The sequence below is a fragment of the Melanerpes formicivorus genome, unplaced genomic scaffold, assembly GCF_026170545.1.
Source record: "Melanerpes formicivorus ecotype bairdi unplaced genomic scaffold, bMelFor1.0.p_v2 SCAF_63, whole genome shotgun sequence".
Lineage (NCBI taxonomy): Eukaryota > Metazoa > Chordata > Aves > Piciformes > Picidae > Melanerpes > Melanerpes formicivorus.
Genome location: NW_027142415.1, coordinates 2,742,582 through 2,761,109, shown reverse-complemented (window position 1 = coordinate 2,761,109; position 18,528 = coordinate 2,742,582). Strand labels below are relative to the sequence as shown.

The 18,528-nt window shown below is 46.4% G+C and overlaps 1 protein-coding gene across 1 annotated transcript; it reads right to left on the bottom strand.

Annotated features, from left to right (window-relative positions):
• Positions 1-176: 176 nt before the first annotated feature.
• Positions 177-3,721, bottom strand: FABP7 (fatty acid binding protein 7). The gene is made up of 4 exons (XM_068162327.1): positions 3,587-3,721; positions 2,545-2,717; positions 1,821-1,922; positions 177-434 (listed from the first exon to the last, which is right to left on the bottom strand). The coding sequence occupies exons 1-4, from the start codon at positions 3,657-3,659 to the stop codon at positions 384-386; spliced, it is 399 nt and encodes a 132-aa protein (XP_068018428.1). The 5' UTR covers positions 3,660-3,721; the 3' UTR covers positions 177-383.
• Between the last annotated feature and the right edge of the window lie 14,807 nt (positions 3,722-18,528).

The following is an 18,528-nucleotide window of genomic DNA, read 5'->3' as shown; positions in this document are numbered from 1 at the left end:
AAAAGGAACTTCAAACAACTCCCTCTAGACCACTGGAATACTAGCTGATTAAATGCAAAAGAAGCCCAGGTTTAATTAACATTTTTTAATTACTGTTTGATCTGCATTCCAAAACAATTCAAATATGTTCCATTTAGTGTAAAAAAAAAACCAAAGAAAAGGAAAAGAAAGAGGCAAGTGTTTCAGAAATTTAATGCCAAGTTTAACTTGTTCCACTATGCAGCACAAGTTTGCCAACTGGATGGCACAAGTCGTTTGTTGTTTCAACAAAACACACTCTGCCCCCAAACTCTTTATTCATGCCCAGAAATGTTTGTTTTAGCTACGTTCCTTTATGGACAGTACATTAATCCATCCAGCAGAAGTATCATCTCGGGTGAACTCTACGCTTTCTCATAGTGGCGAACAGCAACCACATCACCAAAGGTGAGAGTCTGCAAGTCCAAGGAAAAGACATGTTAGATGTTGGACCGTTTCCTGTCATGACTTAACATATTTAGAAGTCCAGGCTGGTTTATGTTATGTAGCTTATAGGAAAAAAAAAAAACACAAATTGGGCTAGATTGTTGATACTTTAAATGAACAAGAGGCAAAACATTAGCTAGGGTTCCCATAGTAAGCATAACTCCTTGCTACTTTGAAACTCAAGAAGCACGTGGTGCACAAGGCAATTAAGTGTGGCTACAAATAACCATTTTTCTAATTTTAATGAGCACACTGCTTAAACACAGCATTAACACAGATTTAATACTACTTTTCCTAAAGCTGTTCACACAGCAAGGTGTGCAATCTAAATACCTGAGTCCTCTCTACTCATATTTAAGGAGAACCTTGTGCTAAAATACATGGATTGTGTGCACTTGTGTAGCTAGAACGACCAAACATTTTAGTGTCCTATAAAACTGCAGCCACTAACTACAGTATGAGTTCTGGATGCATTTTTAAAGCACATCTCACTGTGTTCAAATTCCAAAGATAAAGGTTTTCTCTATGTGCATGTGGCTGTTTCCAAAGCCTGTGTTTTCCCTTGACTCACTTTTCACCTTGTGTTGCACTGACTGTATGCTTTAAGGGTTTAGTTATCTGGAAGTCTCTATCCATACCAATAACTCTTTCAAGTATTTCAAAACCAAATTGATTTTCTCCAACAACAGCCACATAGATTAGATGATCTGAAGAGGTTTGGGTTTTGAGTTACATCTATGTCAAAAATAAGCATGAAAAATGCCACCCTGGACATTAGTAACTTGACCAACTATTCACCTCATACTCCTGCTTCTGAAAAGTCAGAAGGAGAGTGTGAACTTAAACCAAGACTTTTTTTTTCCCCCCACAGAATTGTTATTTATCATCATTTTAAAGCAAGATAGGAGAAATAAACCCTTTATTATTAAACCTGAAAATGCTATTACTTCTTGCAATACTATAATCTTGTTTTCTTAGGGAAATACTTGTTCTGTGCCAGTTATATAAAACCAATATATACATATATAAAACCAATATAACAAGTGGTTTTACAAAAATCTAAGTTAGAACTGATCATCACCTATATAATCAATCATCTTTTCTAGCTCACCAGGACTTTGGGTTTTTTTTGCTTGAACTCTCAAAGAACATACACACTGGAAATCCACAGGCTGGCCAGCCTAAACCCAGTAGCAATTCTTCAGTTGTCAGTAAAACCACACACCAAACGAAAGAAATATTTGAAACCTTTGTAATAGCTTAAGGATTTATGCCTGAGTAACACTCTGTTCATAAAGCTTGTCAGCAGTGTTGAGAGTGTTAAGAGAATGTTCAGTGAACTGCTTTGTACTTACCATGACCATTTTGCCATCCTTTATTTCTCTCACAAAGTTTGTCTCTTTGCCGTCCCACTTCTGTACGTGTACTAGCTTGTCTCCATCCAGGGTCACAACTGACTGCGAGATACCAAGAAACACAAAGGCATTCATTTATTTGGGGTATTTGGGATTCTGCTCACACATTCAGCATGCTCTATTCTATTCAATTCTCCTCAATAGATGGATGTGGATCTAGAATGATAAAGTAGTCCCAGCCATTTTAAAGCCAAGTCCATGAATCATCCTAGTTTTAAGCATGAATTTCATCCAATTCCTGTTTGTGTCAAAGGATGGCAAAGTTGTTTCCTTTGATCTCCAGACTCACAAGACCCACTGTCTCTGATGTGCTTTGGGATAACATTAAGCCACCAAAGCTGCAAGGAGGAAGGTTTTTGCAATCGAAATGGGGAAATAATTACACCAATTATTACTGGGATAGAAAGAAAAGTGGGCAGTTAAGACAATTCCTTGGCAGCGGCAGGTAGACAAAGGGCTGGCCACAACGCATTGCTTCAGACAAGACATGGTGTAATCAAGCAAGTAAGATGCAATCTTTTTTAGCCCCCTCTTTGACAGTACTACAACTGGCAATAGCAGAAGCCACATTTTCTTTCGTTTGACCCTACCAAACTACAGCCTCGGGGGCCGGGGTGGGGAAGAAAAAGACTTTTTAAAAGCTACTGCAGCTCAGTTCACTTACTTTGCAGTTTCTGTCATCGGGGGTAGTTTCATCAAATTCTTCTCCAAGTTTAAAGCTGATTTCTGTGTTTTTGAAAGTGCTTTGAGTCCTGATCACTACTTTGTCCCCCTCGCTGCTGATAATCACAGTGGGTTTGGTCACATTCCCCACCTGCCGTGTTGTAAACCCCACTCCTAGACCACCAAGGGAAAAGAAAAAATCATCAGACATTTGGACACACATCGAGGTACGGAAATCTCCCCGCTCTACCGCTTTAAGCCATCGCAATGAACGCTAGCTTCTGCTTCGCTTGCGCCGTTATCCCTAAAGCATACATAGGTACTCGCCCCACACAGTTTCTTTCTTACCTCCTCACAGTGACAACGATTGTGCCCGGGTAGCGCCGCGGAACGGGTGGCAAAGGCTTCTGCGTCTCTCCCTTTCAGTTCCTCACCATGCTAGCACAATGATTCCTTTCTGCTTGCTTCCAGTTTATCTGCAGGCAGCATTTGCCCTTCTTTCACACGCTTTCCCTAACCCCAGGGCGTCTCCCGGAGCCTCTCTTTGGATGAGCCGCATCAAATTAACTATCGACAGAAGCCCAGCCGCCCAAACTCCACTCCCCCCGCCCCGGAATCCCTCACCTACACCTCTGAGCGGGCAGCTTTTCACTTTTTAATATTTCCTTATTTATTTTGTTTTAGCACTGTGCTAAATCTCTCCCTAGTAGCAAACGGTAAAAGGAGAGGAAATGGCCTCAGGTTGCACCAGGGGAGGTTTAGGTTGAGTATTTGAAGACACTTCTTCACTGAAAAGGTTCTCAACCACTGGCACAGGCTGCCCAGGGAGGTGGTTGAATCCCCATCCCTGGAGGTGTTTAAAAGCTGCAGAGATGTGGTGCTGAGGGTCATGGTTCAGTACCAGACTTGCTAGGGTTAGAGAATGGTTGGACTCGATGATCATCTTAAAGGTCTTTTCCAACCCAAACGATTCTCTGGCTCTATGAAAATTCCATCTCTCCCGAGCTTGCCGCTGCTCCTCCCCCCGCCCCGGCCGTACCTACCCAGTGCCTTCATGTACTCGTCGAAGTTGTGGCTGTCCACCAGCTTCCAGGTGGCGCAGAAAGCCTCGACCATGGCGGCCGGCTGCGGGTGACGATGATAGTGACTGGGGGGTGGCGGGAAGCACCGCTCCCGTCCCCCTACCTCGCTTTTAAAGCCGGTGCCCGGCGGGGGGCCGGGAGGCGGGAGGCAGCAGCGGTCCGCCCCCGCCGGCCGGGCCAGCGGCAGCAGCAGGACGGCCTCTCCCCGCCCCCGCCGGGGAAGGGGCGAGGGCGGGGGGTCCCGGCAGGCAGCAGGCAGCGGGAGGGTAAGGCAGGGAGCGGGGTTCTCTCCACCCGGGCACAGCTCGGGTGCGTGCCGCACCCCGGCCTCGCCGCCCACCCGTCCCCGCTGTTGTCCTGACCGAAAAACACGGGCAAGAGATACGGGCACCGAGCGTGAGGTCCCGAATGTAGCCACAGAACGTGCTGCGGAACGCCGCCTCGAAAAGATGTCCCGGGAGCATTTTCGACCCGGTTTGACCTGGTCCAAGCGCACATCTCTTTGCCCCACATCATCATACGGCAGCTCCGCGGATGCTGGCTGAGACTGGTACCTACTATGCTCGCTGGAAGCAGCTTTTTGCCCCCACAAACTGTCAGCAGTTGGGAACTAGGAAAGAAGGAAGAGAGCTTCACACTCTAGTTTCATCTGCTGTGTTGTTTTTCTGCTAGAGAGGGGATCTTCTTGTTCTAGTTGTTCTTTGGAATTCACTGAAGGCCCTAGGTATTGTCTCTTTTCTCTGCAGTGTTTTTCAGAGGGCAGTCTGGCTCCATGGGACAACCCACAGTGTTGGCTTTTCCAGACCTAAGACTCGGATAGGTTCCAAAGCCTCAAGTCTAGCTCTTCAGCTCCTGTAACACATTTCAGCAACTAAGTGAAAGAGAGACTCTGTGTGATTTTTGGACCAAAATCTCAGCAAATTTCTACCTGGCCCAGCCATATGAAATATAAAGAATTATGAATATCTTCCTAATATTCTTACATCAGGTTTTGACTGGCACTTGCCTTTCTTTCAGCTGCTTATAGTAGGGCACATTCTTTGAGTGATGCTTCTGATGGGATTTTAATTTAATTTGCCACTTCTTCAGTTATTTTCAGAAAGAATTAACCCCAAGAATATAATCCTACTTCTTTTTACCACCCAACACAATTTTCAGCACAGAGAGACACTTGGTGCCGTGGTTTAGTCGTGGGGTCTGTGGTGACAGGTTGGACTTGATGATCTTTGAGGTCTCTTCCAACCTTGGTGATTCTGTGAGAGCGCTGTCCTGCAGCCACTCTGTTGTGTCTGACTTCTGACCTGCACTTTGGAGACTTTTCAGGTAGTGCTCAGAAATCCGGGGGGAGCAACAACATCATTTGGAACAGCACATCACAAACTCTTGTTCATTAATCATTTAGGGTGGGAAAGACCTTTAAGATCAAGTCCAACTGTAAATCTGCCACTGCTGATTCCGCCACTAAACAATGTCCCTAAGCACCACATCTACACATCTCTTAAATACCTCCAGGGACGGTGGCTTCTCCATCAGGGGCAGCCTGTTCCAGGTTGTTACAACCTGGGTTGGTTTTTTTCCTAATATCCAGTCTAAATCTCCCCTGGTGCAACTTGGGGCCATTTCTTCTCATTCTGTCACTCTTTACTTTGGAGAGGAGACCAACACCCACCTCACTACTAACTCCTTTCAAGAAGTCATCAAGAGCCAGAAGGTCTCCCCTCAGGCTCCTCTTCTCCAGGCTGAATAACCCCAGTTCCCTCAGCTTCCCCTTACCAGACCTGTTCTCCAGCTATGTGGCCCTTCTCTGGACAAGCTTCAGCAGCTCCATGTCCTCCTTAGAGTGAGGGCCCCAAAATTGAACACACTTTCCTGGTCCAGCTGGTCACACTGTTCCTCATCCAGGCCAGGATGCTGGTGGCCTTCTTGGTCACCTGGGCACAAACTAGCTCATGTTCATCTGTCTGTCCATCAACACCCTCAGGTCTTTCTCTGCTGGGCAGCTTTCCAGCCATTCTTCCCCAAGCCTGGAACATTCATGGGGTTGTTGTAACCCAAGTGTAGGAGCTGGCACTTGGCCTTATCGATCATTCATACCATTGCCCTCAGCCCATCAATCCAGTTCCTCTGTAGAGCCTTTCTACCCTCAAACAGGTCAACTTTTCCAGCTCCATCACTGCCCCTTGAACTGCCCTGACAGCTCCTCCTCCAAATGGCTTGTAGGCACCAGAAGTCCCTGTGTCTTCAAAGGCATGGGGGAAATGGGTTGGAAATGTACTGACAAGATGAAGTTCCCTGCTCATATAGATTCTGTTTGCAGAAGCCCTGGAGCCTCTGCTGACCCTTCTGATCCTTAAATGTGTGCACAGAGCCCTGGGACAGCTTCTTTCTCTCTGTGCTTAATCACCAGCCTCACAGACTTTGTGTGAGATAAAACCCATGAAAGTGATTCCATGCTACTGCCAGTAGCTGGACTCCTCAAGGACACTTCTGCCTTCTTCCAGCCACTGCTGCCACCTGGTCTGTGGGAGGCACCCACTTCAAGAGCCTTCATAATTGAAGGCATTATTCCTACTCTGTCACCTCTGTTCTGCCAGGGTTTCTCAACATACCTAAGTACAAGTCTGTTGTCTTAAGAAAAAAATGTATTTAATACTTTGCACCATGCTTTGGGTGTAAAACAAGGGTCTGCTAAAATGTTCACATTCCTTCTGCTGCTTAGACAGATTGCCAAAGTCATCACACTAGGTGAGATCTCACCTGTCTGTTAGTGATGATTTGGGAGCAGGATATATCAGCAGTAGGGAAATGTTACATTATTGATGCCTTGTAGGGTGATGAGCCACAGCCAAAAATGTTTTCCATGGCACCCTAAGCCCTATATTTGCTTTGTGAATCCTCAGTGAGAGTTGTGTTAATGTCAACAGCTAGTACAAGTCATGCTGATCTACATAAGTGCTTTGCCACAGCAGTGTCAAATACACTGACCTGGTGTGCATTTTAGGTTACTGCACAGGAGACCAGCCTGGAGTCTCTTTCATGCTGTCAGCAGAGTTTGAAGGCTTTAACAGACTGTGTACTCCCCTGTTAAAAGCCTGTGTGACGAAAGATGTCTCTGGAGATTCCTCTCTGAGCACCCAGGGGCTCACTCTCTTTTATACTAGACTCTGTGCACCACCTGAGCAGTGTCAGTAGGCACGTTTGCATTCTCTCTGCACGGCCTGCCTGAAAGATGAAAATGCTGTGGCAAGACATCCTTGTGTAATAAGTAATCCCTTCTTCCAGAGGCCATCCAGGGTGAGTGTGGGACTGCCCTAACCTTCAGCCTCTGAATGCAGGACACACAACCTGCTTTTGGCTATCTTTTCCCCCTTTTCTATCCCTGCTTCACGTGTCTTCAGGCATTCAGAAAATGAGGCTCTCAGCCTGCACTCAGTCCTTGAAAAAAATAAACTCACTTGATCAGAAAGAAAAAGAGAAGGGGGAAAAAAATCACCACAGGATGGTCACCAGGCTCCTATAGTCTGGTGATTCCTCATAGTCTGTGTCAGGAACTGTTGAGCATCTGATCATTGCAGTCAGGCACTATGGGCTTAGTTCTCTGGTTTAGGAAATGTGGTGTAACTAGTGCAGCTCATGTTTAGTGTCAGGCTTTTCTCTTCTGCTGCTATATTACTCTGTGGATCTAACACAGGAGGGGCACTCTTGCCACCCCAGTTCACTTAAACCTCTACTTTTACTCTCCTTGCAGTACAACATCCAGAAATGACATATTACTCCATACTTAAGAGGGTACTGTGTTGTTGTGAGACCTTCAGTTAAGTTAGTGATGACTGCATCAGCATTTCTGTCTTCAGGGTAACAAAGATCATGGAACTGCAGAGCATCTTGTACCCATGCATGCAACAGAGGGGAGCAGTGACACCAGGCCCTAGCTCCTGTGGCATTAGATGTAGGCACCCAAAGGCCTTTTAGGCATTGAATCCCATCAAAAGCCAGCATGATTCAGTCTGGAGAAGGCTCTGAGACCATATTGTGGCATAACAGGATCTGAAGGGGGCCTACAAGAAAGTTGGGGAGGGACTTTTTAGGGTGTCAGGTAATGGAACTGGGGGCAATGGAACAAAAATAGAAATGGGTTGATTCATATTGGATGTTAGGAAGAAATTATTTGCCCTGAGGGTGGTGAGACACTGGCAAAGGTTGCCCAGGGAGGTGGTAGAAGCCTCATCCCTGGAGGTTTTTAAGGCCAGGCTGGATATAGCTGTGAGCAACCTGATGTAGTGTGAGATGTCCCTGTCCATGGCAGGGGGGTTGAAATTAGATGGTCCCTGAGGTCCCTTCCAGCCCTAACAATTCCATGATTCCATGATTCAGGGTCCTAACTCACTTAATCATTTTGGAAATCTCTTAGCATTCTGAAACATACAGGGGGTTACTTTGGAATCAAGGGAATTGGAAATGCTGTGTAGCTGCAAGTAGAAGAGATTCCCTCCATTTATGGACAACAGACTAGGAATTCACAGCACACTTTAACCTTGTTTGAAGCCCTGCTGTGGATCTCTGTGCAGCTTTGATCTCAGTGTAATGCAGAAATGACCAGATTTTAGGAGCTGTCGTGTCAGATGGGATGATGTTGCTTCAGGGCTGAGTGTGATTGGATTTTTGGTGCTGCAGAAAAATAACACTAATGTCAAACAGGGTAGTAGAATGTCCTTAACTAAAATTATCTCCTGTCTCCTCCAGCCATCTAAGAGGTTTGCTGATCCCCCTTAACAAATATAAACCACCTCAGTGCTGTGGGTGAGTCACAGAAAATCACTAGGTTTGCTCTATTGATGGGCAGCTCTTCAGAAATCCCAGTGTAAACAGAAGACATAAATGCCTGATGGAGAAGACACCAAATTATGTGGTTGCACAAGGAAGCCCCATGTAGACATAGGAATCCAGTCTTGTGCTGCCTAAATGCCATTGGAAAGGGCTTTGCTGGGACTCTGGACCAGATGACAGGCAAGGGACAAGTTAATGCAAGCAGGAGTAGAATAGAATAGAATAGAATAGAATAGAATAGAATAGAATAGAATAGAATAGAATAGAATAGAATAGAATAGGACCAGGTTGGAAGAGACCTTCAAGATCATTGTGTCCAACCTATCATCCATCGCCACCCAACCAAACCATGCAACCAAGCACCCTGTCAAGTCTCCTCCTGAACATCTCCAGTGATGGTGACTCCACCACCTCCCTGGGCAGCACATTCCAATGGGCAATCACTCTCTCTGTGTAAAGCTTCCGCCTAACCTCCAGCCTAAACCTCCCCTGGCGCAGCCTGAGACTGTGTCCTCTTGTTCTGGTGCTGGCTGCCTGGGAGAAGAGACCAACCTCTGCCTGTCTACAACCTCCCTTCAGGTAGTTGTAGAGAGCAATAAGGTCTCCCCTGAGTCTCCTCTTCTCCAGGCTAAGCAATCCCAGCTCCCTCAGCCTCTCCTCACAGGGCTGTGTTCCAAGCCCCTCACCAACTTTGTTGCCCTTCTCTGGACACGCTCCAGCAAGTCAACCTCCTTCCTAAACTGAGGGGCCCAGGGACAGAGTGTTTATACCCTGTCTTAAGAGTATGGCATACTGTAGGCAAAGCCTAGGAGCATGTTCAGCAGGCTTCCTCCTGTAAAAGCTCAACCAAAATGATGCCAGGACGGGCTAACATTGGAGCACAAGCCATACTAAGATCTAATTCTGGTGTCCCTTGCTAATTGGTCAGAATGAAGTGGTCTGTGATCATGCATTTTATTGTTGTAGACTCTCTCTTAGGTTACAAATTGGTGTGACATGAGATTGGGAGAGTCCTGGAAAGTAAGTACCTGCTAATACCTCTTTATGAACTATTAGATGTCCATTCGGATTGCTTTAAGCTGCCAGGACAGCTGGTCTGCAATGGTTTAAAGAAGGAAGCAAACAGTACTAAATATCTCCAGGGTCTTCTCTGCCTCTTAAAGTCATTTGAGGGGTTGTTATCTGTTGCTGTCTAATATCTGTGTCTACCACTTAGAGGACTCAAGGCAGTGGCTCTCCTACAATAGATTAGCTCTTGCTAAAGCTAGCCACCTTCCTGGCTCCCAGTTCTGTTTAGTGAAGAAGCAGTTGTTTTAACTTTGTACCATTAGGGCCTTTGGCTATTTTAATAGCTGTCTTTGCTGTCTTTTGTGATTAAGAGCAGAAAGCCTGTTTAAAAGTCCCTAAAGTGTAACAGCAATGTCTGATACTAAGTGTCACTTACAATAGCTGTCTGGTTAATGTGAAATCAATACATGAAATCAGCTTTCCAGACTTTCAATTTCAGCGTGGCCAATGTGAGGTCACACAGGGAGGAAGAAGGAAATACAATCCTGTAAATCACAGCTGACTATTTCAGGGGTAAGCTGAATACACTAAGTTAGAGTTATCCTTATTATAGCACATAGATGTAAGGAGATAAGATGACTTGCATTTGACTTGTTGCAACTGATTCTGGAAGATTTGGTGTTCAGAGCAGCCCAGCAAGAGTGTCAGTGGAGCAGAAACACGCTGTATTAAGGGCCAAGGATTCTGTGTTACAACAAAGGTAAGGAATGGAATGGAATGGAATGGAATGGAATGGAATGGAATGGAATGGAATGGAATGGAATGGAATGGAATGGAATAGCATAGCGTAGACTAGACTAGACTAGACTAGACTAGACTAGAATAGAATTAACCAGGTTGGAAAAGATCTTTGAGATCATTGAGTCCAACCTATCATCCAACACCATCTACTCAATTAAATCATGGCATCAAACACCCCATCCAGTCTCTTCCTAAACACCTCCAGTGATGGGGACTCCACCACTTCCCTGGGCAGCACATAACAATGGCCAATCTCTCCTTCTGTGAAGAACTTCTTCCTATCCTGAGGCCTAAACATCCCCTGGCACAACTTGAGACTGTGTCCTCTTGTTCTGGTGCTGGTTGCCTGGGAGAAGAGACCAACCCCCACCTGGCTACAGCCTCCCTTCAGGTAGTTGTAGAGAGCAATAAAGTCTCCCCTGAGCCTCCTCTTCTCCAGGCTAAGCAACCCCAGCTCCTTCAGCCTCTCCTCATAGGGTTTGAATGATTTTTATCACCATCAATGTAACTTTTACAGTATTAAAGATACAGGTGACCTCCACACGTAGTATTGTGTCTCTTTGTAGCCTTAGTATGTGCCATGGAGGCTGTCTAACAATAAATCTGACTCAATATATTGGCTCTCAAGCTAAATCCTTGCTGCACAGAAAAAGACAGCTTTGCAGTCTGCAGGGCTGGATTTCAGAGGATTTTGGAGTGGCTCAATGCACCTTTGGTCTGTTTGTCCATACTAAGGCACTCCATTTGCTGCAATATCCTGAAATCACTGAGATCCAGACAGAAGGGAAAATCAGTTTGATCTGACTGAACTAGAAATTTAAGAAAATCACTACTGAATTTGGAAAACACATTCAAACTAATAACTGCCCTCAGAGAATCATACAATCAGTAAGGTTGGAAAGGACCTCAGAGATCATCAAGTCCAACCTGTCACCCAACACCTCATGACTAACTAAACCATAGCACCAAGTGCCGCGTCCAGTCCCCTCTTGAACACCTCCAGGGATGGTGACTCCGCCACCTCCCTGGGCAGCACATTCCAATGGCCAACAACTCTTTCTGTGAAGAACTTTCTCCTCACCTCGAGCCTAAACCTCCCCTGGTGCAGCTTGAGACTGTGTCCTCTTGTTCTGGTGCTGGCTGCCTGGGAGAAGAGACCAACCTGGATATCCCAGGATCCTACTCTGATCCACTCAGCTACAGACAGGACAGAGTCACAGCTTGATGGAGTCAGAAGTGATCTCTCAGATGCATCTGGACTATGCTCCTCTGGGTGCATCTCCTCAAGATCAGAACCTCCCTCCTGGGGCCACTCAATTTCCCTGGCTTACAGAAATGCTTGAATTGCACAATCTTGATAAGTAATTTAATGAAGTTATCAATTTATGTGCCTGTTGTGGATGGAAGAGAGAAATAAAAGCCTGACACAGATCAAGCAGAGGTACTTTTGAACTGAAACCTCCTGCTGGGTGACCTAGATAGAATTACACACCTACCTTGATTCATTCAAGACTGCAACTAAATCCCAGCTTTACTTACTAGGTTGTGAGCAAGCATTGAGTCATTTCTGAGTTTTCACGAGTCTGAATATGTAAACTTCCTGGAACACACAATTCTAGAGCAAGCTGAAGCTTTGCAGGGTTAAAATAGTTCATTGCTGGCTTTAAATAGGGACTAGTACCAAGACAAACTTGGGGAAAACCTCAGTCATCCTGGCCATCATCCCAGACAAGCAGCAAGAAGAGTGGTCTCTCCAGTCTGCTACACAAAACTATAGATCCATGCAGACAGGCCCCAAAAGATTTCCCTCTTACTCTGGTGGTGGTAAACACAACTCAGACCCTCTGCTTATCACAAAGTCATAGAATCAACAAGGTTGGAAAAGACCTCAAAGATCATCAAGTCCAACCTGTCACCCAACACCTCATGACTACTAGACCATGGCACCAAATGTTATATCCAATCCCCTACTGAATACCTCCAGGGATGGCAACTCCACCACCTCCCTGGGCAGCACATTCCCATGGCTAACAGCTCTCTCAGTGAAGAACTTTCTCCTCACCTCCTGCCTAAACTTCCCCTGGCACAGCTTGAGACTGTGTCCTCTCTTTCTTGTGCTGGTTGCCTGGGAAAAGAGACCAACCCCCTCCTGGCTACAACCACCCTTCAGGTAGTTATAGACAGCAAGTCCTTAACTAATCATATAATAGTTAAACAAGGCTTCTACTAGCGTCTTCCTCAGACCTTTGACACTTTCTGAAGCTGCTGATCAGTGCTGCAGGCAGAGCTCCTAGCTTCCAGAGTCCAGAGCCAGTGGAGGGTGCACGAGCAGGCTGACTTGCTCACGCCATGACTGGCATCCGCCTGCCTGCTAAAAAGCCATCCTGCTCAAAGAAGGGCTACAGAGAGGAAACATGGCACAACTTAAAAACCTTTAGCTCCATCTCAATGTCCTTTGCATCCCCAACCCTTAAATACACACTGTCTTCCATGTCAGAGTTTCATTTTATCACTCATAAATGTACCCAGAAGTTTCCACTGACAGCAATCCACATTCAAAACAAAAAAAAAAGGAAAGAAAAAGAAGATGCAAAGTCAAGAGTTCAAAGGCTGGCTGAGCTAGCATACCTAAAAGAAACTTATCTCAGCACTTTCCCATATTGCAACACCCTCTCTGTTTGCCTAATCACATGATATTTTTTGTTTTGTAGGGAAGATTCCCCTCTCTCAGTGCTCACAACAAAGACTCTTCAAGGACTGCCTCAAGGCTCTTTAATGAGACTGCCTGATACAGAAGATCTTTGCTCACTACTTGTTGGGAGGACTAGCAATGAGTTGTCTTTCCACCATCTCATCTTGCCAAGTATGGAGGCAAAAAGCCAAGAGATCAGTTTCTTAGTTTGGATGTTTAAAGCACCAACAGTTTATGCTGGGCATAAAGACTCGAGGTGAGGAGGAAGTTCTTCACCGAGCGAGTGATTCGTCATTAGAACAGGTTGCCCAGTGAGGTGGTTGAGTCATCGACCCTGGAGGCGTTCAAGAGGAGATTGGACGTGGCACTTGGTGCCATGGTCTAGTCACGGGGTCTGTGTTGATAGGTTGGACTCGATGATCCTCGAGGTCCTTTCCAACCTAAGTGATACTGTGATACTGTGATAAGGAGGTATAAGTGAACAAGGCAAGGGGTCAACACTGAAGAAAGAAGTTAGTAGATGGATGAGAGCTTTGAATGGAGTTAGATGAAAAGTTCAGAGGTATGGAAGGAATGGGATGGGACTGATGAGCAGTTAAAGTAGAAGAAAGGCCTTGAGTAATCCATGGCAGGCAGGTTGGATTAGATGATCCCTAAGGTCTCTTCCAGCCTAAGATGTTCTATGATTCTGTGAAGGAGGGCAGAAAACTAGTGGGAGGAAAAAGCAGGTTCTAAACCTGTAGCTCTCCCATGAATGCATGTGCGGCATGTTTCATGGTTTTCACTTAAAGGGTGTTTTTTAACATGGTGCATGGATATTTCTGAGCCCCTGATGTCTGCTGGAAGCTAGAGGTGGCCTCGATGGCTGCCAGGGAAAGCCTGGTTCCCTGGTATTCTGGGCAGCTGTCTGCAGGTGGCTGCTGGGCCATGGAGGAGAATAGGGGGGCGTACAGAAGTGACAGCTATGCTGGAGAGCAAGATGTAACATTCTTGTGAGTAAACTGCGTATTTTACTGACCAGATGGGGACTGGTGTGGTCTATGTGGATGGTGCCTCTGAGGGGAGATCATTGCCCCTACGCTGGCTGCTGCAGCTCAGTGGAGATGCCCCAGGGGGTGTGCTGAGTGGAAAGGGCAGGACATTTGAAACCATACTTTTGAAGACACAGGGAATTCTGGCACCACCAAGCTGCTCAGAGCAGCCATCAAGGCAGTTCAAGGGGCAGCAGCGGGGCAAGAGTTGATGTGCCTGAGCTAAGGAAAGTTCCACAGAGGGAGCTGAGGGAACTAGGGTTGTTCAGCCTGGAGAAGAGGAAGCTGAAGGGAGACCTTCAGGCTCTCTACTGCTCCCTGAAAAGGGGACTGTGGAAAGGTGGGGGTGAGTTTTTTCTCCCTAGTATCAGTTGATAGGACAAGAAGAAATGGCCACAGGTTGCATCAGAAGAGTTTTAGGTTGGATATGAGAAAAAAAATCTTCACTGAAAGGGTTCTCAAGCACTGGAACAGCCTGCCCAGGGAGGTGGTTGAATCCTCATCCCTGGAGGCGTGTGAAAGCCGCAGAGGTGGTGCTAAGGGACGTGGTACGTGGTGTAGCACCAGCGTTGGTAGAGTTAGAGAATGGTTGGATCTACGCAGACGATTCGCTGGCTCTCTGATTCTGTCGGCTTCAGCCGCTGAAGCTGAGGCGTGCCCAAGTCCGGAGCGCCCTCTGCTGGCATCGCCCGGAATCCCCGGGGAACCCCTGTCCCTCGTCCCTCCGGAGCCGGGGGACCGGGAGGCTGGGGCGAAGGGCCGTCGTCACAGCTCCCCCCGCTCCTTTTCACATTACCTTTTATACCGAATTTGCCCCAAACTCAGCCATTTCCGAGGCGTTGCGAGCCGCGGTGCGGAGAGGAGCGAGGCTGTGAGTCGGCCGACGGGCTCAGCCTTGTGCCTGTCACGGGCTCGGGCGCCCTCTTGTGGCCCGCGGCCGGTAGGTGCCTGCCTGCTGCCGACCCGGTCGGGAGCGGCCGTGCCCTGTCAGCCTGAAAACTGCAGAGCCCTTCCTCCTGCCCTTTAGGGTAACCAGTGCGCTATCAAAACCACTGCTTCTGGAATACTGCAGGGGTTAACATCAGTTTACATGCTGCTGCTTTTTAACCTACAGTTTATAAACATGCACAGGGGTCTGGGTGAAGACACAGGGAGCAGGTTTTCTATACAGGCTTTCTGTATGGATTTACAGCATCAGTCACTGCACAGCAGGGTCCTAGGAATAAAGCACTGGGAAGGATTGTCTAAATCCTCACATCAAGGCCCTTTTACATGGCAAGCAATTAGGTTTAATCCAGAAAAGCCCACAGCACCCAGGCTTTGTATCAACAGCCAAACCCCCCCATATTTGCCTTCAAACATGTGTTTTGCATTAACATCTGGAGATCTGGCATTAGGATGTGGCACTGGACAGGGTGAAGGGCCAGTCTTCAGGCCTCCTGTTGCTCCTGATCATCTTGGAATATAAATGACCCCCACTGGGTTGAATAGATAAATACACTAAAATAATCAAATCAAATAAATATGTAAAATATAATATAATAATAAGATAAAACAAAATCTCTAAGCATTTATTGCTAATTACTTTCCAAAGCAGAAAAGCTTCAGGTGGAGAAGATGAAACTGAGGTCTCCCTAAACCAAAAAGTCAAACCCAGTCATCTCTGGTGGTATTGGCACCCTGGCCCAAGCTGCAGAGCTGAGCAGGCTGCAATCCAGACTCAGTCACCTGTCTGATGATAGTTTATAGACTGAAAATGCTTCTGGCTGCTTCACCCCTCAGTGCCCAAGTCTGTTATCGTTCCTGCACCCAGTGTGAGTGAGTTTCCACCAAGAGGTCCAGGCTTCCAAAACACAGGTGATGTGCTCCTGCTGAGGGGAAGAGGAAATAGAGCCCCTTGTAGGGGCAGTGGGGAAAAGCACCACACATCTCTGTGGCAGCCCACTGGGGTGGGGAAGCTTCAGCTGCCAGCGTTTTCTCAAGTCATTGGAGCAGAGTTCTAAGCAATGTGAGACATATCCCATTTGTGATGACAAATACACAGTGGCACCAAGGTGCTGGACCCTTAGCAGAACCCCTGAAGTGCACAGCTCAGATCAACTGGATCAATCTACATCTTGCTAAAACAGCTCACACCCTCTGCTCTCAAGCAGCTGCCTCCTAGCTTCTGAGGCCTCTGTCTCCCTTCATGTATTTGCACAAACTCCCTGGCAGGCTGAGGATCCCACTAGATGGCAGGACAGTTTAAGCCCTTGCTATTTCTACCCAAACCAAGTGCCCTGGGACCTCAGTGGGCCCAATCCCACTGGCCTTTGCCACACAGACCCTGGGGAACCCACATGCATCACAGGAGGTTTAAAGCCTATACTTGCTGAGAACAACATAGCCTGTGCCAAAACAGTGGAGAAATCCCTGCAGAAATCTCTGTTCAATCCCTTTCCATGGCATACACAGAGCAGACAAGAAGGGAAAACCACCAACTAGATCTAAGTAATTTGCTAAATCTTGAAGTAGTCCTCTTTATGTGTGATGCATGAAGGATATTTGGCATACAGATGGTAAAGTGTAGTTTAAACCCCTTCTAATTACGTCTCTTAATCTCTTTAAATAAGAACATTCTAACCATCAGGCCCCTACCTCAAACCCTATTTATTCCTTTATTGCCCTCAGATAACAAAGTGAGCTTTCCTGGTTTATTGCAACATAAGCTGTGTCTCAGCATGTTCAGGTGTAGATCAATTGGAGGGTAGGAGGGCTCTGCAGAGGGACCATGACAGGATGGACAGATGGGCAGAGTCCAACAGGATGGCATTCAACAAGTCCAACAAGTCCAAGTGCCAGGTGCTGCACTTTGGCCACAACAACCCCATGCAGTGCTACAGGCTGGGGTCAGAATGGCTGAGAGCAGTCAAACAGAAAAGGACCTGGGGGTGCTGATTGACAACCGGCTGAGCATGAGCCAGCAGTGTGCCCAGGTAGCCAAGGAGGCCAATGGCATCCTGGCCTGCATCAAAATAGTGGCCAGCAGGAGCAGGGAAGTCATTCTGCCCTGTACTCAGCACTGGTTAGGCCACACCTTGAGTACTGTGTCCAGCTCTGGGTCCCTCAATTTAAGACACTTGAACGTGTCCAGAGGAAGGGCAATGAGGCTGGGGAGAGGCCTCGAGTACAAACCCTGTGAGGTAAGGCTGAGGGAGCTGGGGTTGTTTAACCTGGAGAAGAGGAGGCTCAGGGGAGACCTTATTGCTGTCTACAACTACCTGAAGGGAGGTTGTAGCCAGGTGGGGGTTGGTCTCTTCTCTCAGGCAACCAGCACCAGAACAAGAGGACACAGTCTCAAGCTGCACCAGGGGAAGTTTAGGCTGGAGGTGAGGAGAAAGTTCTTCTCAGAGAGAGTTGTTAGCCATTGGAATGTGCTGCCCAGGGAGGTGGTGGAGTCATCATCCCTGGAGGTGTTCAAGAGGGGATTGGACGTGGCACTTGGTGCCATGGTCTAGTAGTCATGAGGTGTTGGGTGACAGGTTGGACTTGATGATTTTTGAGGTCCTTTCCAACCTTGCTGATTCTATGATCGACATAAAGCTTCTGAGGAAGGGCTGACCCAAAGACAATTACCTCCTTAATGACATCTGCAAAAGGCTGAGGCAAATTTTCAGAGTACCTAAATGATTTTCTATATGGGCACTGAAGTTAGAAGGGCATTTCCTGCTTGCTTCTTTTGGTTCATTTTTGTTTCTTTTAAATACACCAAGTGGCTAAAAATGAATACTTGCTTCATTAGGTTCTAAAATTTGGAGACAACAGAGTTACTTTTTTGTGTGTGTATGTGTGTGTGTATGCTTGGTACTAAAGCTAATTTCTTTGCTCTATAAAAGCCCAGAATAGTGCTGCAAACTGATGAAAAAGATGCTATTACCTGTGCCACACTTGCTGGAATGGAAATTGGGGTGAATGCATTACAATACCAGATTAGCCTTAATAAAGTTTATCACCATCATTTATCAAGGTAATTAAGTATGTGCCTAATTTTATGCATGAAGCAGTTCTACTGAGTTCTGCGAGGCTAGGCTGCATTTAAAGTTAGGCATGGCTTAAAATAATCTGATTCAGGGCCACAACTGCTACCCTGTGGCTGAGGAGAATGCACTGTCATCAATTACCCATTAGCTGAGCTAGTGGGAGGGCGGTGTAGCCTGGGCGATGGTGGCAAATGGATAAACTGGCTCACTGAGAAACATATTTAGAAGCACTTAATTTGCTCTTTACAGGCTCAGCCAAAGTTTTGTAAGAATAGAATGGAATAGAATGGAATGGAATGGAATAGAATAGAATAGAATAGAATAGAATAGAATAGAATAGAATAGAATAGAATAGACCAGACCAGACCAGACCAGGCTGGAAGAGACCTTTGAGATCATTGAGTCCAACAGGATAGAATAGAATAGAATAGAATAGAATAGAATAGAATAGAATAGAATAGAATAGAATAGAATAGAATAGAATAGAATAGAATAGAATAGAATAGAATAGAATAGAATAGACCA

What these genes read in the sequence shown, in the direction of transcription:
- FABP7 (XM_068162327.1), bottom strand. Translation starts at nt 3,659, where the DNA reads ATGGTCGAGGCTTTCTGCGCCACCTGGAAGCTGGTGGACAGCCACAAC. An exon ending in CCGATGACAGAAACTGCAAA is followed by an intron (nt 1,923 to 2,544) that starts GTAAGTGAACTG and finishes GGTATCTCGCAG; the next exon opens with TCAGTTGTGACCCTGGATGG. An exon ending in AGGATGGCAAAATGGTCATG is followed by an intron (nt 435 to 1,820) that starts GTAAGTACAAAG and finishes TTGGACTTGCAG; the next exon opens with ACTCTCACCTTTGGTGATGT.